The sequence below is a fragment of the Eptatretus burgeri genome, chromosome 3 (genome assembly GCF_056783735.1).
Source record: "Eptatretus burgeri isolate ZD-2024b chromosome 3, Ebu_testis_v1, whole genome shotgun sequence".
Lineage (NCBI taxonomy): Eukaryota > Metazoa > Chordata > Myxini > Myxiniformes > Myxinidae > Eptatretus > Eptatretus burgeri.
This window is the reverse complement of record NC_140963.1, coordinates 107,661,630-107,684,129: the sequence shown is the minus strand read 5'-3', so window position 1 is coordinate 107,684,129 and position 22,500 is coordinate 107,661,630. Positions and strand designations below refer to the sequence as shown.

The 22,500-nt window shown below is 42.8% G+C and overlaps 1 protein-coding gene across 3 annotated transcripts in view; it reads left to right on the top strand.

Moving 5' to 3' along the window:
• Nucleotides 1-22,500, top strand: part of CERS1 (ceramide synthase 1) — a 104,170-nt gene that overhangs the window by 55,000 nt on the left and 26,670 nt on the right. For all 3 annotated transcript variants that reach the window (XM_085874902.1, XM_085874903.1, XM_085874904.1), the window contains exons 2-4: nucleotides 1-32; nucleotides 14,875-15,055; nucleotides 22,323-22,484. The exon at nucleotides 1-32 is cut by the window's left edge and continues 128 nt beyond it. In XM_085874902.1, the coding sequence (XP_085731028.1) occupies nucleotides 1-32; nucleotides 14,875-15,055; nucleotides 22,323-22,484 (375 nt within the window). The remainder of the gene's footprint in view (nucleotides 33-14,874; nucleotides 15,056-22,322; nucleotides 22,485-22,500) is intronic.

Below are 22,500 nucleotides of genomic sequence, written 5' to 3'. Positions count from 1 at the left end.
TTTCTTCCATGATCCACAGTCAGTTTTTCACGGTAACCCATTCCATTCTGACCTCTTTTTCAATTTTGTTGAGCCATATATTTTAGCTTGTGTTTGCAAAAGTGTTGCCACAGGGAACACAGGTTCCACGATGCACCATTCATATGCATGAGGGGCACTAGTCAAGATGCTTATTGGACTAGCACACATTAACGTTATTGACATGAATACACTTGAGTCTCGCTCCTTAACCTTTGACGATGACGGTTCATGCAAAGCTCAATGTCCTGGTTTGTAAAAAAAAATTGGCAGCTTGTTCCAAAGTCCAAGGCTTCTCCACTTAGGCAAATGCTTGGCCTCGGGCCTACTTTGTCACCACAGTTGTTCACCAAGCAAATTATTCTGATGCTGCATTTTTTGGGGGGTTTTTAATTTTGCAATTTCTCATGAAATGTAATGGAATTCTTATCAGGTTTGTATCATATCTCAGGAGAAATCATTAGGGATTTTTTTTTTGTTTTTTTTTTGAAGGTCAATACAGTGTGGTCTGATGGATTATAATTAGAGGTGTGGGGTTGTTAGAGAAGTACATCATTGTAATTGTACGAATAAGAAACTGCATGCCCTGAAAGTCCCATCATGAAGAACAATCGTAGGCTAATATGATTTGTTTTTTTTTTTTTTAGATCCTCGTGGAGGATCTCGAAGTCTGACTCACGTTGTTGTTTTTCATCTTCTTCTTCTTGTGGACTTTTTTGTTTCACAGCCTACAGTTTTCATCGAAACTTCCTGAAACTTGGCATATATATATATGTAAAAATTCCCTGCGCAGACAGTAACCATCTCCGATTTTGAAAATTCCTCTGAGAAAAAAAAGTTATGACGTCAAAATATCTCCGCTAATGGAAATCACCTAAAAAATTATCTCTGAAACGAGGCAAGATTTTTGAATTCTGTTTGCGGGAATCGAACAGGGCATTAGCAGAGATTAATTACCGCACATATGCTACATCACTATGACGTCATATCTCTTTTTATGACGTCATTCCTATTTTTTGACATTTTTTGTTTCACAACCCAGTGTTTTCATCGGATCTTCGTGAAACTTGCCATGTATATGCAGAAAGCCCACGCACAGGCAGTAACCATCTCCAATTTTGGAAATTCTTCCGAGAAAAAAAGTTAACATCATAATATCGCCGCTAATGGAAATCGCCGATACCATTATCTCCGAAAGTAGGCAAGCTGTTTGAATTTTGTTTGCGGGAATCAAGCCGGGCATTAGCACAGATAATTTATCGCAAACCTGAAACATCACAATGACGTCGTATTCGTTTTTATGACGTCATCATTAGGAGGACGAGGATCTTAGCTCATTCGAGCTTGTTTTTTTTTTTTTGTGAAAACCAGTATCCCATTTCATATTGTTTGTGTGTACTCGGTGTAAAAGTCTGAGATATAATTATTGTAACACCTGTTTTACGTTTGTTGGTGTTATGTACAAGTTTTGTTCTGTCATCTTGTTTCCTTTAACTTCCTTTCTTTTCCACAGTAAACAGAGGACAAGGGGATGGGTTTCTCCCAAGGGAAGCTATTGCTACCCTCACCAGAGGATGTTGCATTTGCGTCGGTTTATTGCTTGGCAAAATAATTTTGCCAAGTATGTTGGTCTGCTGTGTCTGTTTGTTTGTCTGTCTGTCTGTCTGTTGCACAATATCTCAAAACATTATGGACGGATTCCAACAAAACTTGGTGGACAGGTTGGGTGTGCATGCAACAAAGAAGAAATGATTCGATTTTAGTGAAGATCCGGATCCAGATCCGGACACGAGAATTTTTTCAATTTTCGAAATGATTCTTCACCTGTCAATAGTGACTTGCAGAGGATTTAAAAATAATAATTCTAATAATAATAATAATAAAGGACATGTTTTAAAATTATCACTGAAGCAACAGTACAACACGTACAGTCAAATCGTTCAACGTTGAAATAGTGATGAGCAGAAGGGAAAACAGGAAAGAAAAGAACAGCAGAGGTGATAACTGGAACGGAGAATATTTGACAGCACTGAAATCTCTTTGTACATCGAAAAGGAAAAATAAAATTGACAATAGGCCTGATGCAATGAGATAGCACAATGGTGCAGTTTCGCATTGGCTCTCGGGTTTCCCCTGGCAATGAGCTAGTGTTACAGAATTTGGCACAGGAAGCGAGAGTGTGTGGACAAGGTTGGAAATTGCATCGGTGTGCACATTGTTGGAAACGATTGTTGGAAATTGAAAGCGGGTTTCTCTTCACCCTCATATCCTGAATAATGAACGCTCAAACGTGCAGTGCCGCAGATATTACATGGGGAAGGGGGTTAGGTCAGCGTGAGCCCGGTCGGGCAGATCAAAGTGCAGCGGACAGCATGAGGTGGCAACTCTTTGCCCCCTGCAAGAGGCAGCCATCTCTGTGGCAACATCATTTAGTATGGCTATTGCTGACTCAGTCGTAAATTGGCAGCGATGGGCAAGATGATAAAGTAAATAATACTTTTGTGGCACTGTTATTGAGCGGTTCAACGACCTTCAATGCACATAAACGTACCCCCACCCCCTCCCCCTCCCCCAAAACCACGTACACCACAACTTTTTTATTTCAGTGGAAAAGCTGTTTCACTCATCATGTGGGTTGGAAAATTGACACAAAATGATGACCACACACAGTGTTGACTTTAAGTTGTGTAACTTCATTCATCCCCTGATCCACCTGCCTCTAGCAAAAAAAAAACAGCCACAATAAAACCCAAAGGTTGTTGTTTCGCTCAAAGAGCAGGTTATGTCAACAAAATGCTCCAGAAAAATGTAACATTTCTGTTTATCCTGAGCCTTTAAATTTTTTTTTTTTAAGTCATGGTTGGTATACATCACTGTAAGCAAATACCGAAGACGTGTAGTCGGAGACACAAAACGGGTATGAATGTTTACGCAGCTCGGGGTGACTGAGAGAATGAGTGACTAAATGACCGAAGTGATAAATTTGGTTTAAAAATAAATAAATAATAAATAAATACCAGTAAAAGAGAAGGGATCGAGAAACTTTGCGGTGATGTGCAAATTTATTATCCGGCACAATATTCCTCATGAGAAACAGACAATTACATATACCAGCAGCAATGTTCCTGTTTTTAAAACTTCTTCTCCCTCCTCGAAAGTGTTTAAAGTTTGTTGTGGAACTTGTAAACGTATCGTATGAAGTGCAATGGCAGCTGGGGATATCGGCGTGTCTTCACATCAACAACAAATGCATTATGAGACCAAAGTATCAAGGAAAAGTACAAATCAACACATTACATGGGATTTGACCTTTGGGCTTATAGCTTCATGAGGCAAGTGCTCAGATGGGAACAACAAGCGGGCCAGCCCTTCATTAATAATTAATAATATTTGGTGGTATACAAAGCTAATAAAAAAGCATGACCCTTGTACTTGGAGAGGTCAAAAAGTTACACTAGAGAGATACTCACAATTGTCCAAGAAACGTCGATTTTTAACTTTTTGGGATGAAAGTAGATATAATTAGTGAGAAAATACATTTCCTTGCTAATTATACATACTTTTGGGCTGGTCGGACACATGCATCTGAGCTGTCTCACCTGGATTTGAATCTTGGCCAGGTATAAACCTGTTGTTTTGCAGGCATGGCGAGGCATCGATGTGTGCGACGTCCTTTAGAGTGACGTTAAGCAGGAGGACCCATCTGGTCATTGGTGGATGTTAAAGGTCGAGTAAGTGAGTTATCGCGAGCACCCTGAACACATTTCAAATCCTACCCAAAAACTCCGAGTAGCAAGTGGTCTGGTCTTTTTGGATATCCCTTGACAACAGGTTATCACTGTTTATCATCTCAGTGTGTGGTTGTTGGTTGGGCAGCAGCTCCTACACTATAAACAAATTCACGTTCCCATGTTGTTCACTTGTCACGTGTGAATGGCCGTCTTTGGCTATGAAGAACAACCATGGTGTATTCCTTTCTGATGAAAAATAATGATGTTCACATTTTCTTGGATTCTTGTCTGTATCTCTCGTTTGTATAACTTTTAGAAAAACTGGCACTCGTTCTGCAATTCTGTATTTTTGTTATTTATTTATTACTTGCAAAATTGAAGATTTTTCAACTATATTGGTCAGTCGATTTTGTTATTCTGTCTGTCTGTTTGTCTGTTTGTTTGTCTGTTTGTCTGTGTGTTTGTCGCCTTCAGGTCACAATTCTAAACCGATTGCCATTAAACTTTACCAAGTTGTAGAGATAGTCTCAACTGAAAAACCTATTGATTTTGAAGTCAAAGGTCATCTTGAAGTCAAATTTCTAACATCGTTATTTTTCATCGGATTGACTTGAAATTTGAACAAGATTTGCAAATTGCGTCACTGAATTAAGAAACCAACTATTTTTGAGATCAAAAGGTCAAAGGCGAACTCAAGGTCAAACTTCTAAAATCAATTCCAATATGAAAAATGATCATTTTTCATCCGATTGAGCTGAACTTTGATTAAGATTGTGAATTTTAATCTTAATGAAATGGATAATTTGATGTATCCATGGCAACCTTGGGAGAGGGGGTGGATTTTGCAAATATTGTGTTCTGCATAACATCTTTTTCTTGTTTATTTATTTATTTATTTTCACCAGTAAGCACCCAACGGGGCACTAAGATTAATGTATGTGTATTGCTTTCCAAGGCTTTTATTAATCATCCCCATAATGGATTGCTTAGTTGTCCTTGTCCTTTTTAGGACATCAACGTGAAACTCGGATAAGCATTGTATACGTAGATCATCAGTCTGGCTCGAAAAAGCAACACCCCACTCCCCCTTCTCAATAAACATGCACAGAAGAAAATGCATGAGGGGTCTTATAATAACATTGTTTTCAAGTAAGTCAGTAAAACGATGTGATTGGAAAAAAAAACTTCCCTTTTTTTGTTTTTAAACCTCACCTGACAAAAATATCCAAAGGTACAATTGTCTCTGATGGCAAAGATGGTTTACAATAACAGAAATTTATGGTGCTTTATGGTTCATTTATTTAAAATCTGCGTGAATGTTCTTTGGACCCCAGTGCAGGTACGTGTAAACAACAGGAAAAGTATCAGATTCTATGGACTTGTATTGTAATAGGACCTTTCTGCTGGCGTTACTTACGTTATGGCATTTTACACCACCTTATCTAGCACATTACATTAGTTTCTCGTGCTTATTGTTTGTCCTTTAAGACATCGTTGAAAACCAGGACGTTTCCTGTTTGTCATGATTTTCAATTCTGTTTGACTGCCAAACAGGCAATAAGACTAAAAAAAATTATCTCGCTCCTCTCTACGCATGTACGATCAGTCAAATTCAGAGCCAAAGTACTGCTAAACTACAGGTTTGTTTTCCGATTCGTGTTCAAAATGTAACATTCAAATGAAATGTAGTTGTTCCTCGATCACAAACTGACATCTGTGGACAAACACATGGTTGGAGAGAAAGACAGACAAAGTGAACCAATTGCTTAAGCCCGCTTTTCGCTTCACGTGTACAGGATGAAAATCAAAAGCGATGCTATTGGGCTACCCTTCAAGTTATTTAGTCCATTGCTGTTCTCAAGAGAGTATAGACTACCAATCTACCACAATCATCCTAATGCCTCTTAGGGATCGTACAATTGGTGAGAGCATGCATTTAAGCAGTTTACATGTCTGCTTGTGCTTGATTGTGCAATATGCCATTAGACAAATGCTGTTACCAAATTAATCATTTTCTCATTAATGTTCAGTTTTTGCATCACGCCCGGTCATGGATCAGGAAGATATGAAAATGTAAAAAATATTTTAATTGAAAAAGGTAATTTGGGTCTTTTTCTATGCTTGCATGTTATAAACTGCAGGCGTGTACAATACTGTTTTGCTTTCAAACGAAATGTACAAGGGACGTTCAAAACATTCTTCAAATGAGATGCTCACAATCGTCCAATATGCCAGCATTTTTTTAATATTTCAGATGTATATATATATATATATATATATATATATATATATATATATATATATATATATACATATATACATACATATAAACTATATTGCCAAGCTTTCAGTGAGCTTGGCAAGCAGAGGAGTATACCACACTGAGTCAAATACCCAAGATACTGTATATCCAGGGAGATGGTCCTGACCTCTTCTTTAAGATTTTGGGCCGACGACTTTTGCTGAGAGGGGAGAAGCAGCGTGTCCACTGTTGATTGACTGCGACTGAATCCAAACTGATGGTCAAAAATCAGGCTGTGTGAAAACAGGAAAGGCTTGATGGATTCCATGACTTTACTTATAATTTGGAGTAAGTTCATTGGTCTGTAGATGAGAGGATCTAGTCTGTTTTTGCACCATTAATAGGGTTGAGATCGATGCTTGCTGACTTCCACGCAGAAAGGTGGTTGCCAAAGCAGAACAGGCTGAAAAGTGCAGACAAAGAAGCAGAACAGGATTCGTGAACGTCCACACAATGGTTGTCCTTATTTTGGAAGTTCATTGGTGTTGTCCCTTACACAAGCATTGTCCTCATCATCTTATAAACCTAAAAAGAGGGAAAGAAGAAATATTGGAATGAGCTATGGACAGAATCAAGTTGAGTGATGGGCAACATTTGTCCAGCTCAGAGTCTCGGTCATGATGTGCAGGAGCTAACGATGATGAACCATTCCTCGATTTGACGAGCTCGAGATTGCTTCTGTGAAGAACTTGTCAAAAACCTAAAGGAACAGTTACCGTCAGCAGTCTCAGTTTTAGTTCAATTCACTGGGATGGTGAGCTGCTTAATGCAGGGCCGGATTTAGACATGTGGTGGCCCCTGGGAAGCCTTCAGTGGTGGAGGCCCACCCTACCTTAGAATACTGAAAAGGTGACAAGACATATTTACAGTCATCCATAAAGTATATTTTTCAAGAACAAAGAATCTGAATAAAAATGTACATCTATCAACATCATGACGACAACACGAGTGGTTTACGTCAAAATTGATGATGCTACGAAGACAAATCTGAATGTTCCCTATGTAAATCTTATTAATCTCAGTCTCGCATAACATATCTGCTCACATAAGATTTAAGTGAGCACGCGTGACGCGCATGCGTGTCCACTGTTTATTGCCATGATGTGAGCTGAATATACCTCAACAGTTTTGGAGAGCAAAGTGCAAACGGCTAAAGCCGGGTTAACCAAACGTAAGCTAACTATTAAAGTAAACTTAAAAATGCAAGGACCATAAATGTAACCTGAAAAATTCGAGGATAATAATAGTAAAGAGACGTGCAAAGTCCCATACTCCCATAGAAGTCAACTGACTTCCATATAAAATAGACAATGAGATAAGATGAATTTCTTATATCTGTTCCACTAACTTCCAACTACCATTCAGGCACTCACAAATATATTTTTCCTTCCAATTTTTTTTTTCATGAAACATGTGGAGGCCCCCCTGGTTGTGTAAGCACCTGGGCAACTGCCCAGCTTGCCCATGCCTAAATCCGGCCCTGCTTTCATGACCCTAAAGGGAAAGAACATCTTTGTTGTTCGAATCTACCTGAGGGTATGGTCCACTGCTGCTCATGCCATTTCTACTTCTCGCAATGACCTCAACTTCATACAATATCTTGTTAAGTATGACAATATGAATTCTGCCCTTTCAAAATCTCCCAGTTCTAACTTTGCTGGACATCGATGGTATTTTAATGAGAAGCTCAATGGTTTGGCATTCTTTTATTCAGCTGTATCCATGGAGTCAAAATGAGCACTGATAAAAAAAATTTTTTTTTAAAGCCAGGTGGTTGTCCAAAAGTGTGGACAACCAAGGTAAAACCGACCAGGGGAAGGTGGCATGGACCAACTGCTTCAATCTTCATTTGCACCACCCATTTTGAAAATAACTCGTACGACACCAGCCTGTATTCCCAGTTTGGGATAATAAGTCAATTGAAGCGTTTTAAAAAAAAAATAAAAAAACCGAGCATTTCTCGTTCGCATCGGCCATGATTGCCACCACTTTGGTAATCAATCGGTAATTTTCTACATCACATATCAGACATATGTACAGCCCTAAGCAGGGCTAATAGTAATATACATGTCGCTTCTATGTGCCAAGCAGATATATAATCTTCAGAAACGGAGAGAACTATGAAATGTTTAAATTATGTTTAATATCCATGACCGTGGTGCACAGTTTGATGGCAGCAAGCAACTTTCACATTGTAATGCCTGTTATTTGCGGATGTATGCTCCACTGGGCTGGTGCAGGCTGGGCATGCAGGCACAGCGGGCACAAACGTTCAGGCCTGGAGAAACATTGTGTACGTGATGATACACGTATGATGTCGAAAGGGTCCACAAGTTAAAAAAAAAAAAACTGCAATAATTATTGCCTGACTTTTACTTTTAAGTTTTGTCACTTCTGGTTTACCAGTGCATTACCCAAAGGGTCATTGCATCACCTCCACCCCCCCCCCCCAATAATGACACACACACAAACAATTACATTTTTATTGAGAGCAAACACACATGCAATTCTGACAACTTCTTCCCAAAAAAAAAAAGTCTCAGCCTCCCCCTCCCAACTCTGTCCCATCTTTGTTCTCCCCCATCCCCCAAGCCCAAGTCCTCACCCTCCCCCTCCCAACTCTAACGTGTTGATTCCCTCCCCACACTCATATGTTCAAACCCTCACCCCCATGCTCCCCCTCCCACTGAAAGTCCTCAACCACCCCTCCCCATTCCAAAGTTGTCCCATCTTCACTCTCACCCTCCTCTCGCTCATAAAAGCATATGGGCATTCCCACATCAAAACAGTGGAATTTGTAACGTTTTCTGCTCCCCTATCATGCTGTCATCAGCTTCACAGAAACCCGTCAGTGGCCATTCAAAAATTAAGTAATGCAATTTTGCCCAAATCTGACACCCCCAACACCTGTAATAATGAAGACCCCCCCCCCCCACCATTTCATACCTTAATCCCGGGATGCTATTTATCCCATGTTTTTTCAGTTACTACGAACTGCATTTGAAAAAGTAAAGGTGGTACAGTGTACTGTCAATAAGACCAGACAGCAGTTGGAATCCCTGTAATGACGTCATCAGACTAATGACTTCGTGTGATGTAATTGTTTCTAAATATGTTAAATTGCTTTCATTTGCAAATGATATTAAGTGTCTGGAAATAGCAATGTTGGAATTTATACGTGTAATTCTTCACCATTGAGAGGTAGGGCCAAAACGATATATTGTTGTGGGGCTGGGTCTCGGTGGCGAGCACGACCGCTAGGTGCAGCAGAAGAGTCGGCTCCACCGAACACCCGGAATCTAGGTCGTACCTTTCAGATAAATCCGAAAGGTCACTTGTCCCTTATCGGACCGAAGATCGCCAATAGGTCAACCACGTGAGAAAGGGTCAATTGCCAATTTCAATATACCTAAATATCCACGTCGTCCAAACTACCGGGGAAATTCACCCTCGGCAGGATCTGCATGATCCGGGCCATTACCGAGCCGGATCCGAGCCCTACCCCGAGCGGAGAGTACCAGAATCCTGCCGGGCCGATTGCACAATTACGGCAACAATGAGGCCTCCTAATTCCCGTTCGCAGCGTGGCAAACCAATGATAGAAACACAGAAACGAGCTGGTACATTCAACAATAGGGGTATTTATTTACAATAATCGGGAAGAGGAAGCACACAAAGAGCAGAGTTATCACGACTATAACAAATGCAATGTACAATGAGCAAAGAAAGCACTTGCACAGTTGTTACTTATAGACGGGGCCCAAGGACACACACATGCACACACAAAAATGCCCAGAAAGAGATGGACCTCATCAGCTCGGAGGGAAGACGGACTGAGGGAAGAGTAACTAGCTTGGACCTGTCCACCTCGTATGGTTCTCAACAATCTTAGGGTAACAGGACTCGAACCCGCAACACGAGGCCACTCCAAGCACCAGGTACGGAGGGGAGCGTCGGCGTTGTCACGCTCCTCCGGCTCACAGGCAGGCGACACGAGATGATCTCCCGGGTTGAGATCGTCGACCGCCCGCAGCAATGCGCCAGACGAGACGCCTCGGATCCGCGCGATGCAGTCGGCCCCAGACCCGGACAGAGACGCGCACTCGAGCAGATTCGATGTGCACTCGAGCAGACTCGACGCACACTCAAGCAGACTGGACGTGCACTAGAGCAGACTGGACGCAATCATTCGTTGCTTCTTCTTTGTCGCTTTTCTTTTGGGGCCAGTCCGCTCCCGTGGCCTGCTCCCATTGGGAGGACGGCGTGTCGCGGCTCTGCCTTCTTTCCAAGGACCATCCCGACTCTGGTCTGCTCGTTGCCCATTGGGCGAAAAACGACGCATACCCTTATTTGGGGCGCAGCTGAAGCGAAACGCTTTGTGACCATATTTGGAATGGAATTCCATTCCATTGTTCAGTTTTTCAGTTTTTCTTTTTATGGAGGTTTTCTGGAATATTTTGGGGCGTTACCAGTCAGGTTGGGTATTTTTTACCTTTAATCCCTCAAAAATTATTAGAATTACATTTTCTGATTTTTGGACCTTTAACGTGCCTTAAAATTCCAGCTGGTTTTCCGGATTCTGACTCTGAGTCATGGAAACTCAGATAGGATTACGAGGAGGCACTACAGATGGTTGAACACTTGAAGGTCATAAATGCCAATGCTGAAAGGTACGTGGCCTTAATAGAGGAGTATCATGCCATCTCAACAAAGAAAGAAGAACAGACTCTGTCACTTTATTCCCAATAGACTGTACTGCACTGTAATGTTCTTATTAGACAGGGACGAAGATTCTGAAGTGGGAACAGGTTTAATTTGGACACGGGCACAACACGGCACAGCACAGCATCGGAACATGGGCGGATCACATCTCTCTGCTTAAACATGCCCTGGTGCACCCATGTATGCATGCATTAGCATAAATTACTGATACATCTTATCTCCCCCCCCCCCTTTTTTACATTTTTTTCTTCAAATCAAGATGCTCAGGAGGCTTACAGCCACGAGCTGATCTTCGAAGGAGTAGTGGAGGACTGACCAGAGAAGCCGCTTCCCCAACAGTAAAAAAAGGAAACCATATCAATGTGAAAGTGACTAACTACACCAGGCCACTGTCGTCCAGAACTTCAACCTCATTAAGCAACCTTTAAATATGGTCCAAAATGGATGAAATTTGACACGTGATGTTATTTTGTACATTTCAACAAAATTAGGGGGTGGCCACTTTCGAATGTTTAACTTTAAATTTTACCTGCAAATAAGGACCACGCTCGTGGACACTAATGACAAATAGGACCACCGCCAAAGCAGTGTCCAGGCTGTACATAACTTTTACTACCTTCTTGATTAAGAACACAAAGTCCAGGAGACTGGGGGTATAATAAAGTAAGATGGGGACAGAGCATGACGGGCTGGTTACGCAAGAATTTGAGGCGAACACTGAGTTTAGACATTCTGACATATCTCGGGTAGAGTCTGCAATGGTGCATTTTGAATTGAGGAAGAGGTTGGAGGGGAAACGGACAACAAAGACAGATTTGACAAGGCACCACCATTGCTTTGAGGAAGGAGACTGGTGAGAGAGTTCAGCCTTGAGATTTGCAAAATCGTGTTTCCCAACTTGCTTCAGGGTGGACACACATTGCTTATGAGCCTTACAGAATGAAAGGAGGTTAGCTTTCATTGCTGAGAAAGCAAGTTGCAACCACCTCCCCACAGGATTCGGTGTCCCAGAACCAAGTGGATGGATAGTTGAGCAACAAATAGGATGCGATAAGCTGGTGCGTGAGAGAGAATAAGCTTTTGTGAAATAATCCCAGGTATAATTAATCAATATCATATGCTGTGAGGGTGGCAGCACAATAATTTTGTCAAAGGGCAAATTGCAATCCCTGCCAGTTGGTTTGTCATTGAAGTTGCTGTTTTTTTTTTGGGGTGGGGGGGGAGGGGTTGGCATATCCACCTATGGTGTTGGTTTTAGCCTTTTGGTGTATTCTGATCCTTCTTATGCCTGGTGTTGACTTAATGGTTAGTGTGGTGGGCTTGGGATCTTAGGCTCTTGAGTTCAAATCCCACTCGGCTGTTGAATTAATACCAGGTGTGGTTGACTCTGCCTGTCATCCTTCCGAGGTCGGCAAAATGAGTGCCAGCATGCTGGTGTACTGTGTCGGAGTGGCGACCCGTCCAGGATTGTGCTCAATAGCCAAGGAGACTGCTTAGGCAGCACCAACGCTTTGCACAGAGTATGGTCCCATTGGTTGGATGGATGGATGATCCTTCTTGACGTTTTTTAGACTTTTCTGAGTGTCTTGTTTATAGAACTTTGTATATATATATATATATATATATATATATATATATATATATATATATATATATATATATATATATATATATATATATATAACAGCTATGATTGAGATTTGCCAAGTAAAAACGGACTAGTTTTTGATTAATTGCTGTTGCTTAGGTCACAGTAAAGTTAATTTGATGTATCAAAATATTCAAACCCGATGTCAGTTTGAAAATAATTCGCAAGTGTGGTCATGTTTAGTCAATTGCTCTCTAAATTATCTTCAAAAAGGATTGAAATAAAGATGTGACTATGGTTTTCTGGAAGGTTTATTTACATAGGAGGTACAAAGATCGGGGGGGGGGGGGGCAGGGGAGATTGTACTCCTGGAGAGAATGGACCTGAATGTAGCAAATCATATGAAGTGGCGACCACAAACAAATGGTATCCATGCACTTTAATAAACCTTTATTTTTATTTAAAGTGACATGTTCTTTGGAGCACATTTGCTTCACATGATGCATGGTCACGAGGGAAAGTTTCAAATGGATTTATTTAATGTCATTGATTTGATTGAGGTCAGAGCGTATGCTCCGGATGTCGGCCTCTTGCGCTGCAGGTCCACTTGGATGCGACGGGAAACATTGTTTATCACTCCGACGCATTCGTCTGCAGTGATGGAACTGATTTTGTCAGTTATTGCGATCATCTCTGGATTGTGGCCTTCCTCTGTAGGCGTTTTCCTTAAAAAATCTCACTCTGAACTTGGTTTGAATCCTCATTCAGGATTTCGTTCTCAGGTGGATTTTGACTGAAAACGATTTTTTGTTGGTTGTCCACGGAATCTTGAAAGAGCAGGCCTATCTTGACTAAATCTATATGTGCTGATGATATACGAACTCCACCTTGCGCACCTGCAAAAAGTAAGAGGATATCATTAGTATGGAGGAAGTTATTAGAGGTAAGGTCAGTATCGTTCATTTGTGGTGACCATGTATAATTTGAGAAGTGTTTGTTTGACTTCTATGCACCCCTGAACCGCTGGACGGAATGAGTTGAAAACTGCTGGTTGTATTCAGGATGTGGACGGGGAGGTTTCAGTCAAAATGTATTCGTGGTCCCGGGGGTTCAGTGTGGGGTTGGACTCCAATTTTCTCTACGCAGGTATGTATGTCAGGTGGGAGGAAGTGTTACAAGTCATACTTAATCAGCAAATTCCCTGATTGTATTGTTTCGATGAAAACTGTAGACATCATAGAAGTGGGGGAATTATCCCCCACTTCAGCATTGGCCAAAGGGGGGAATTCAGCATTGGCCAAAGGATAAATAGTTGGTGGAAATCTAGATAGACTTCTGCACCGCGGAAGAATTTAAGAGGAAATGTGAATGGGATTACTTTAGCTGTGCTTCTTCATGCAAGTCGTGTCATGTCGAATTGTTGGCACAATGAAGCACACGTTATTATTTCATTATTATATCACTTTTCGTCGCATGGGTTTTCACAATTGGACACGGATTTTTGCCAATCCATACCATTCCTTACTGTCAAAAATATATCATTATACAGCATTTAAAAGATAGTGATAAATTTTTGTTTCGTTGATTGTAAGATGTTTTAGTAATACAACTGGCCTGTGACTATCCAGTCCAACAAAAATCACTTTTCATTAAAAAAAATTGTTGTTTTTTTTGCATTTTAACCTTGGATTTTACCAATCAACTTGACTTTACTTTTATACTTAGTCATCAAGCTTGACTTCATCTTCCACTGAAAGATGTGTCTTTAAAACGTATTTGTAACATGAAGCTGTGATGTAAATATGACGTGAACCAAGCCTCAAGCTTGTTATATGTTCCATCCCCAAAAGCTTTTAGGCATGACACGTACACAATGAGTAGACATCCTGTACCAACCCTTAAGGTCTTTGTACGACTTGGACATGGAAATATAAACACTAACTCATAGTTACAACAACATGAGTATTGATTACTTTGAATACAAAAATATCAAAACGTGTTCACAAAATAAATATTGAGATTTAGACTAATTAAACTGGCACATGACTTGTCGTTTTATTTGTTTAAAATCTACTTCATGGTTTTTCATTGTTAGTTTTACATCTCGTTATTTATTGATTGATTGATTGATTTATTTGTATGCAGCCTGTGGATACTTGGCTGCATCATTTTCTGGGGGCACAGTCTCCTGCTGATGCAGTGCCCCTGTTACCAGCACGCTGGTACTCATTTTGCCGACCTCAGAAGGAGGACAGGCTGAGTCAACCCACATGATGTTAGTTCAACGAGATAAACAGGACATTGAACTCAAGAACCCAAGGATCTTAAGCTGGCCATCTTAACTGTTGCGCCAACACCAGGCTACATCTCCTCATAGGGATTAAACCTAAAATCTGCAACACAAATAAGTACCATGCTATTAGTTGAGCTATGCTTAAAAACAATTCCTCATTAAATTATTTTGTGTCTTCTAACCTACCTCTCCATCTCCTTGTTCCCTTCCTTCTTTGTAGACTGGCACAGTGGTATGCCAGTGCCATTGGACATCTATGCAGCTTACCTATTCCAAGGAAGCTTTTATTTGCACTCAGTATACGGAACAATGTACATGGATACATGGAGACGCGACTCACCCATGATGCTGCTGCATCACGGTGTCACAGTGCTGCTCGTCTCCTTCTCATATGCATTCCGGTACAAGCATGCTCAACAAAGAGTAAAGGGTACTCTTGGCTGGTGCCTAATCAGCACCAGTCCAAAAGTACCCTTTGCTCTTAGTTTTCTCAACCAATCTCCTCCTTGCTCCTATCCTGAATACTGAATGTAAGTTTTAGGTCATTGGGATTTGTATGCTCATGGTCATATATGGGGTAAATGAAAAGTTTCCATCCAGATGACGATGAAGGACAATGAAATAATGATGATTGTTTTAAATCAAAGGTTAAAATGTAGAAACTATTCATTGACTTTTTTTTTTAGGCTGGGCATTTTTCACAGGTCCCTTGATTGTATTACTCAAACATTTAGGATTTGACATCATTTTAACACCACATGTTATCTTGTGTATTAACAACGTCATGAAGCTGCATGCGTAAGAAGCCTTCGAACCCATTGGCTAGCGAGCTGGCTTAACTCCAGCCACAATGATTAGGAAGAACATCGATTTGTCCGCCATGTTGGTTTTCTGGTAAGTCGAAGACGTCTTCGGAAGTCTCATATTGACAACTTGAATGACCCGAGATGTATAACCGCAATGCATTACATATGCACAGCAGCTGTACGCATGTTTTTGCGTCGTATACATAAGCCAGGTTATTATTTTTTTTCGGAAGTGATTGAGGCAGTGGTCTGGGCAATACAGGGTTATTCTAAGGTGTTCCTGCTGTTATACTGTTACATTAAAGCTCCAAGTCCTGCTTCTTCCACTTCCCTCTCAGAATGACGGGCTTTTACAAAAATTATTTTTACAGACAAATGGACTCAAATTTTTGTTCCAATTAAATTGATACTTCCAATTTGATACTTCCATGTTTATCATTCTATGACAGCAGGAACCCTTTAGACCAGTGTTTCTCAAGGTGGGGCGCACGCCTCTCCGGTGGGGCGTGGCAATATTTTGGTGGGGCATGAGGATTCAGAATTAATGAATCAATATATGATCACTTTCATCGCTTTGCTACGAGTTCCCTTCTTGGTTGACTCAGCCATTTGTGGTGGATTTATCTGAAGTACCAGAGCAATACCAAGAGGAGTTATGCGAGTCGCAACAAGATGAGTCTGTGAAAACTCTTTTCAAGATCAAAGGAACCATGATGTGGCTGTCTGAGGAGAGCGAAAAGAAATACCCAAACTCGACTACTTTGGCAAGGGAAGTGTTGATAAATTTTCCATCATCTTATTTAGTCGAATGTGGATTTAGTGTTGTTACCGATTTGCTGCAAGCTAAGAGAAATCGACTGGAAATCACGAAACGTGCTGATTTAAGGCTAAAACTGACAAAATTGGTTCCTCGAATCAAACAAATCTGCAGCCAGCGTCAAGGGCAGGGCTCCCATTGAAGTGAGTCGCAATTGAATTAAATTTGCAATAAAGTTTTAATAAAGCCTTTTGAATACATATGTAGTACATACTGTAGTGTCTCCAATCATGGTGGGGCGTACGATTTAAAAAAAAAATCAAATTGGGGCATGGGACAAAAAAGGTTGAGAAACACTGGGTTAGACTGAGGAGCACGCGCGCGCGCGCGCGCGCGCACACACACACACACACACACACACACACACACACACACACACACACACACACACACACACACACACACACACACACACACACACACACATCCGATAATTTATAAGTGATTTTTCACCATTGAGTGACAGGGCTAAATCGATATATAGCAGGATATTTCAAAAAGTTATAGATGGATTCGGACAAAACTTGATGGTTCAGTTGATGAGGGTGACAAGAACAAGCCGTTTAAATTTAGTTCAGGTCCAAATCCAGATCCAGCCTATCAGTGGGACACAAAACAAACGAATCAGCCTGGTGGAGGTATGCGCTCCTACTGAGTGCCCTTCTCATGTTTTTTTATTTTTCAACACAATATATTGTTACGATTGTGGAAATTCGCAAATCACCATTCAGGTTCCCCAGACATCAGTTATTTCGATAAGTGTGTGTTCCAGGTTGGATTTCCCCACCGATGTATAATTGGAATTATTTGTGTGCCAGGCTGTGTATCATTGAGTTAGCCGTTATTCTTTGCTATCTTTTATTTTAAACAAACTCTACAACCACATCATCTCCACAACCACGCCATCCCCACTACAACGCCACAGAGTCTACAACCACGTCAATCTCCACAACACAGCGCCCTCCTCAGCAAACAGCGGCAGAATGCCGTTGTTATGAACTCGCGGCGCAACAGGAAAGCCACATTCCAGCGTCCGTGTGCAGTCAGCCATGGAGCGGCTGATTTGCATAAGTGGATCAGAACGACCTCTGCCGAGAAAGGAACTGTCCAATCAGTAGTGAAAGGGGCGAAGTTGAAAAGGGGGCGGGGCCGAACCGCAGGTGAGAGGTGGGGGAGCGGGCGCCCCCGGGCCCGATAAAAAGCAGTCCTGGAACGCCGAAAAGTCAGTCAGGAGTCAGTTGGGCTGGATCGTTGGAGACGGGAGAAGTCGCCAGGGGCAGTCGTCAGTGGAGAGTCGTCAGTGGAGATGGAGCGCGTCGAACAGCCGGAGTTGAGCAAGCTACGTCACGGTACGAGCAGACGGCCCTGAGTCGGTCGAGCGACATTGAGGAATGAGCAGGTCCTGAAAGAGGATCAACTCTAAAAGAGCAAGGCCCGTTCGCTCCGCTGAAGCATCGTCGGCCAGGCCCGATCGACCAGGCCGCGCGGAAGGCCAAGCGACCAAGGAGAGCCGCCCGCCAAGCTGCTCAAGCCGCTCAAGCGACTGGCGCTTTTGCGACACCCCAGGTGGAACAGAGACGGATACCGAGGGTCGCCGAACAAAAACCCATTGAGTCGCCACCAGGGCGGTAAGGTAACCAGCCCGGCCTCTCGGAGCCCCTGCGGTCATCCCGGCTCTGAGGAATATTAAAGGCTTACGAGCCTGTCTTTTCTTTCTTGGGTTTTTGTCTGAAAGTTTGTGGTGCCTTGTCTTTCAGTAGAATTGTTATTAAGTGCATGCTGTAAATGAAATAGCAATCGGCTGTAGGCTTTTGCACGTGTCTTGTCCCCTATCCCCATTCATTGACTGCTTACGTGTGAAAATAAATCCCCCATTGTTGAACATGAACCGGCTCGTTGCGTCCCTTCCTGTATTGACTGCCATGGTGCGCTCGGGATATTAACTGGCTTTTAAGGCCGATAAAATTGATCATTTCGTCCGACGGGATTTGGTGATTTATAACCGCTCGGCTTCGCATACGGAACGAGCCGCTTGAGCGGCTCATTTTCGTGCAGGTCCCGTTGAGGTATAAACTCCCGGTATTTCTGTCCGCGCGAATAATTAGGTACATCGATAATTCGGCGATCGACCCTGTAGCATGTGGACAGAATAATTGGCGAGTTTATGATGCGTTAAGACATCCGTGACTGGATTTTGGCGTTGGTCCGGAAGGTCATGGCTGGATTGCGGCCTTCGGTGGGCGCACGACCGCACGCCGGACGCGGTGGAAACCCGTAACACTGGTGTCCGAGAGCTCGATTCAAATTCATCCGCCTCCAAACGAAATTAACGGGAATCGGACCAAGGGTGTATAATGCGACCCACCGTTCCCATTAAATTCCGAGCTTTCAAATTTATTCCCGATACGCAAAATGGCAGCTCAAGGCGAGCAGGGGCAGGAGGGAATAGATTTGGAAGTAGTAGAATCTATGGCCCAGGATGAAAACACAGTTATGCAGGTTGACTACCCGACAGACCCCCAGGGGAGGGCTATGCCCATCAGTTGGAGGAAGGCATGGAAAAGGTCCATGCCTTCACTTGCCGCCCGCTCCAACAGGCGGGTATAAAGATGAAGCGCAGGTACGACCACCGGAGCCAGGTGAGTGAGTACCCACCAGGGGTGAAGATTTGGTTCTTCAATCCCCGGAGGAGGAAGGGCAGATGCCCGAAACTCACCTCGCCCTGGCAGGACCTGGGGTCGTCCTGGCGCAAATCAGTGACATGGTCCTCAAAATTAAAATGGGACCACGAGCCCTCCCCTGGATCTTCCACGCGGACCGCCTGAGACCCTACAAGGGCGACCTTACGCCCTCATGCTTAAGTCTTGCCGGAGTAGCCGGAGCTGGAACTACCACTCCCGCAGAGGCACAAGGCTCGCAGAGCCTTGCTGTGAGTACACGAGCCCAGGCAGGGGGTAGGAGACCCCCTTGTATAGGGCACAGGAAGCACTAGTTAGCAGGAAGGGTTAGTTTAGATAGACCAGCTTCATGGGGCAGGGACAAGTCCTCATGGGGCCCGTGTAATGGATTAGTTAGTGGGAATTTCAGTTTAGATTTAAAATGGGAAATTATTTTTGGAGACACTGACACACTTTGAATGTGTAGTGGGGACGTAGCTTAGCTACGTAGTGTTAAAAGGATGTGCTATATTGTAAGGGATGACGAGGGAGCATGAGGTAGCGAAGGGATTCAGTTAGTGGAATGGCAGTGTTCAGTGATGGGAGCGATGAAATGGAAATTGTCAGGAAACATGTTGAGTGAGTGAGGGCCAGCGGGCCTGTGTGAATGGAGGGAATGTGGTATGCATGGTGCGATGAGTGATTGGGGGAGGAGTGATTCCCACCCAAGGGACCCCGGGGTCAGAGTAATGTTCGTTAAATTTACAAAATGGAGGTCGTTTTGCTGTTGGTGCGAGTGGAGGCCCGAAACCCATTTGGAGGGGTGCAGGAGTCCTGTTGACAGGCTGGGAGCGTGGCTGCGAACGGTGAGTATCGCTTAGTGGGCACCCCGGTCACCAAACTAGTCGGCCGTGGTAGGCCAAGGGCCCAAGAGGGGCCGGGATAGCGTAGTGGGCATGGGTGGGCCCGCATGAGGCGGGACCCGGAGCGCCAATGGCCGCGTGGGCAGTGTCGTGGGCACGGGCACCCGGGGAAACACACTAAAAACTCGGCTCGCCGTCACACGATCCCTATGAAATTGCTGTGGCACTTAGCGGACATGCCGACAATGTTTGGGAAGTCTTGGCGTTCCATAGTACGACTTGCACTTTGCACAATGTGTATTTTTGTCATTCCCCGTGTGCGGTCTGTCGTCTGCTACCAGCTATGTTGTACTGCCTTCCCGTGCATGTGCACGGGTATCGCTAGTATATGTATATATATATATATATATATGTATATATATATATATATATATATATATATATATATATATATATATATATATATATATATATATATATATATATATATATATATATATATCGACATGAGGTCTGTCTTAAAAGTAACGGGACTGAGCCTGCTGTGTGCTGCACTTACACAACTTGAATGAACGGGTTGCGTCACAGTCTTTCGTAACATTCCAGCAATATGTATGATTGGTGATGGTTGACTGCGCTCATTGTGTGATTTTTTTTACAGGTCGTGCTTTACACGTTGTCTCGTCTGAGCCGTTGTGCTATGAGTCATGTGCAGAGAGCCAATCTGAAGTTTCTTGTCAAACTTGGCAAAACACCTTACGAATCCTTCGCAATGCTGCAGCAAGTCTACGGGGAAGAAACAATGTCACATACACGTGTATTTGAAAGGCACAAGATGTTCAAAGAGGGACGGGAGGAGGTTGAAGATGATCCACGGTCTGGAAGACCTTCAACGAGCAGAACGGCGGACAACATCGAGCGTGTGAAGTAGATGGTGCGCGCAGATCGTGGACTCACGATGCGGATGATTGCTGAGGAACTTTACATCAACAAGGACACTGTCTGGAGCATCATCACTGAAAATCTCGAAATGCGCAAGGTGTGTGCATAGATGGTCCCCAAGCTTTTGTTCGAGGACCAGAAACAGCAAAGAGTCACTGTCTCTCAAGACATTATCGAGCACCTCGAGGACGATCCAGACCTGCTCGGGAGAGTCATTACTGGTGATGAGTCGTGGATATTCGAATACGATCCCGAGACCAAACGGCAGAGATGTCAGTGTTAAAATCCAGCATCACCAAGACCAAAGAAAGCAAAGATGTCGAAGTCGAAGGTCAAGGTGATGCTCATCGCGTTTTTTGACATTAACGGCATTGTCCACTTCAAGTTTCTACCACAGGGTCAAACAGTGAATCAATACCTGTACAAGGAGATCCTCCGGCGCCTCGTGAGATCAGTTTGGGACAAGAGGAGAGATCTGTGGGAGAACAACGCCTGGGTGCTCCACCATGACAATGCCCCTGCTCTCAGTGCCCTGAACATCCGACAGTTTCTGGCGGAGAGGAACGTGCCAACTCTGGAGCAACCCCCGTATTCGCCAGACTTGGCCCCTTGTGATTTTTTCCCATTCCCCAAGCTCAAGGGGGTGATCAAGGGGACCCGATTTCATGATGGGGAGGCCATCAAAAGGGCCGTGACGACGGAGCTCCGGAGGATTCCAGAAGAAGCCTTCCGGGGATGCTTTGAAGCATTGAAGAAGAGGATGGACAAGTGTGCGAGACTGGAGGGAAACTATTTTGAAGGGGACAAGCTGTGATTTCAATATATTTTTTGGAATAAAATTTCTGTGGTCAGTCCCGTTACTTTTTAGATGGACCTCATAAAAATGTGTGTGTATATATATATATATATATATATATATATATATATATATATATATATATATATATATATATATATATATATATATATATATATATATATATATATATATATATATATGCTTTGTTGAACCTTTTTTTTATACTAAACTGGGTATCCCATCAGCCAGCATTAGTTGGTGCACGTTAAAGATCCCATGGTGTCCTTCGTGAAGAGTAGGCGAGCTATCGCTGACATCCTGAACAAATTCCTGTCTTGACTTTCTGTACCAGTGGCGACCTATCCAGGATTGTAACTCTCATCAGGAAACGACTTTAGCAGCACTCACATTCTGTGTCAAGCATGGTACACGAGCTACACCTCTTTTGGCACATCCAGGACTATTGCATCACATTTGTAAAACTTTTTGAATGCTCCATATTATTTTCGAGTGTTGCAAAAAATGTATGGAATTGCTTTCACGGTGGGGGGTGTGGGGGGGGGACTTATTTTGTTTCATTCAAATAGTTCCTCCATTTTACTTTTTTAATTTTTTTAAGTTTTGTGAGACATTTTATTGTCAGTTATTATGCTTTTAAATTGAACTCTTTTCATTCCTCGTGGGTAAAAAAAAAATGTTGATAATGTGTCATTTTGTTTAAACTTCTATCAAATGCCCCAGTTAACATGGACCTTATAATGCCAGGTATTGTGTTGTGTTGCAGCTACCACAATGTGGGAATTGTCGTATTCTTCTTACACGACATCACTGACATCCTGCTGGAGTTCTCCAAAATCAACATCTACCTGAAACAGCATGATGGGCAGTACCAACACATATACAAGTTTCTTGCAGATGTCAGCTCAGCTGGATTTGGTGTTACTTGGTAATCATCTTGTTAA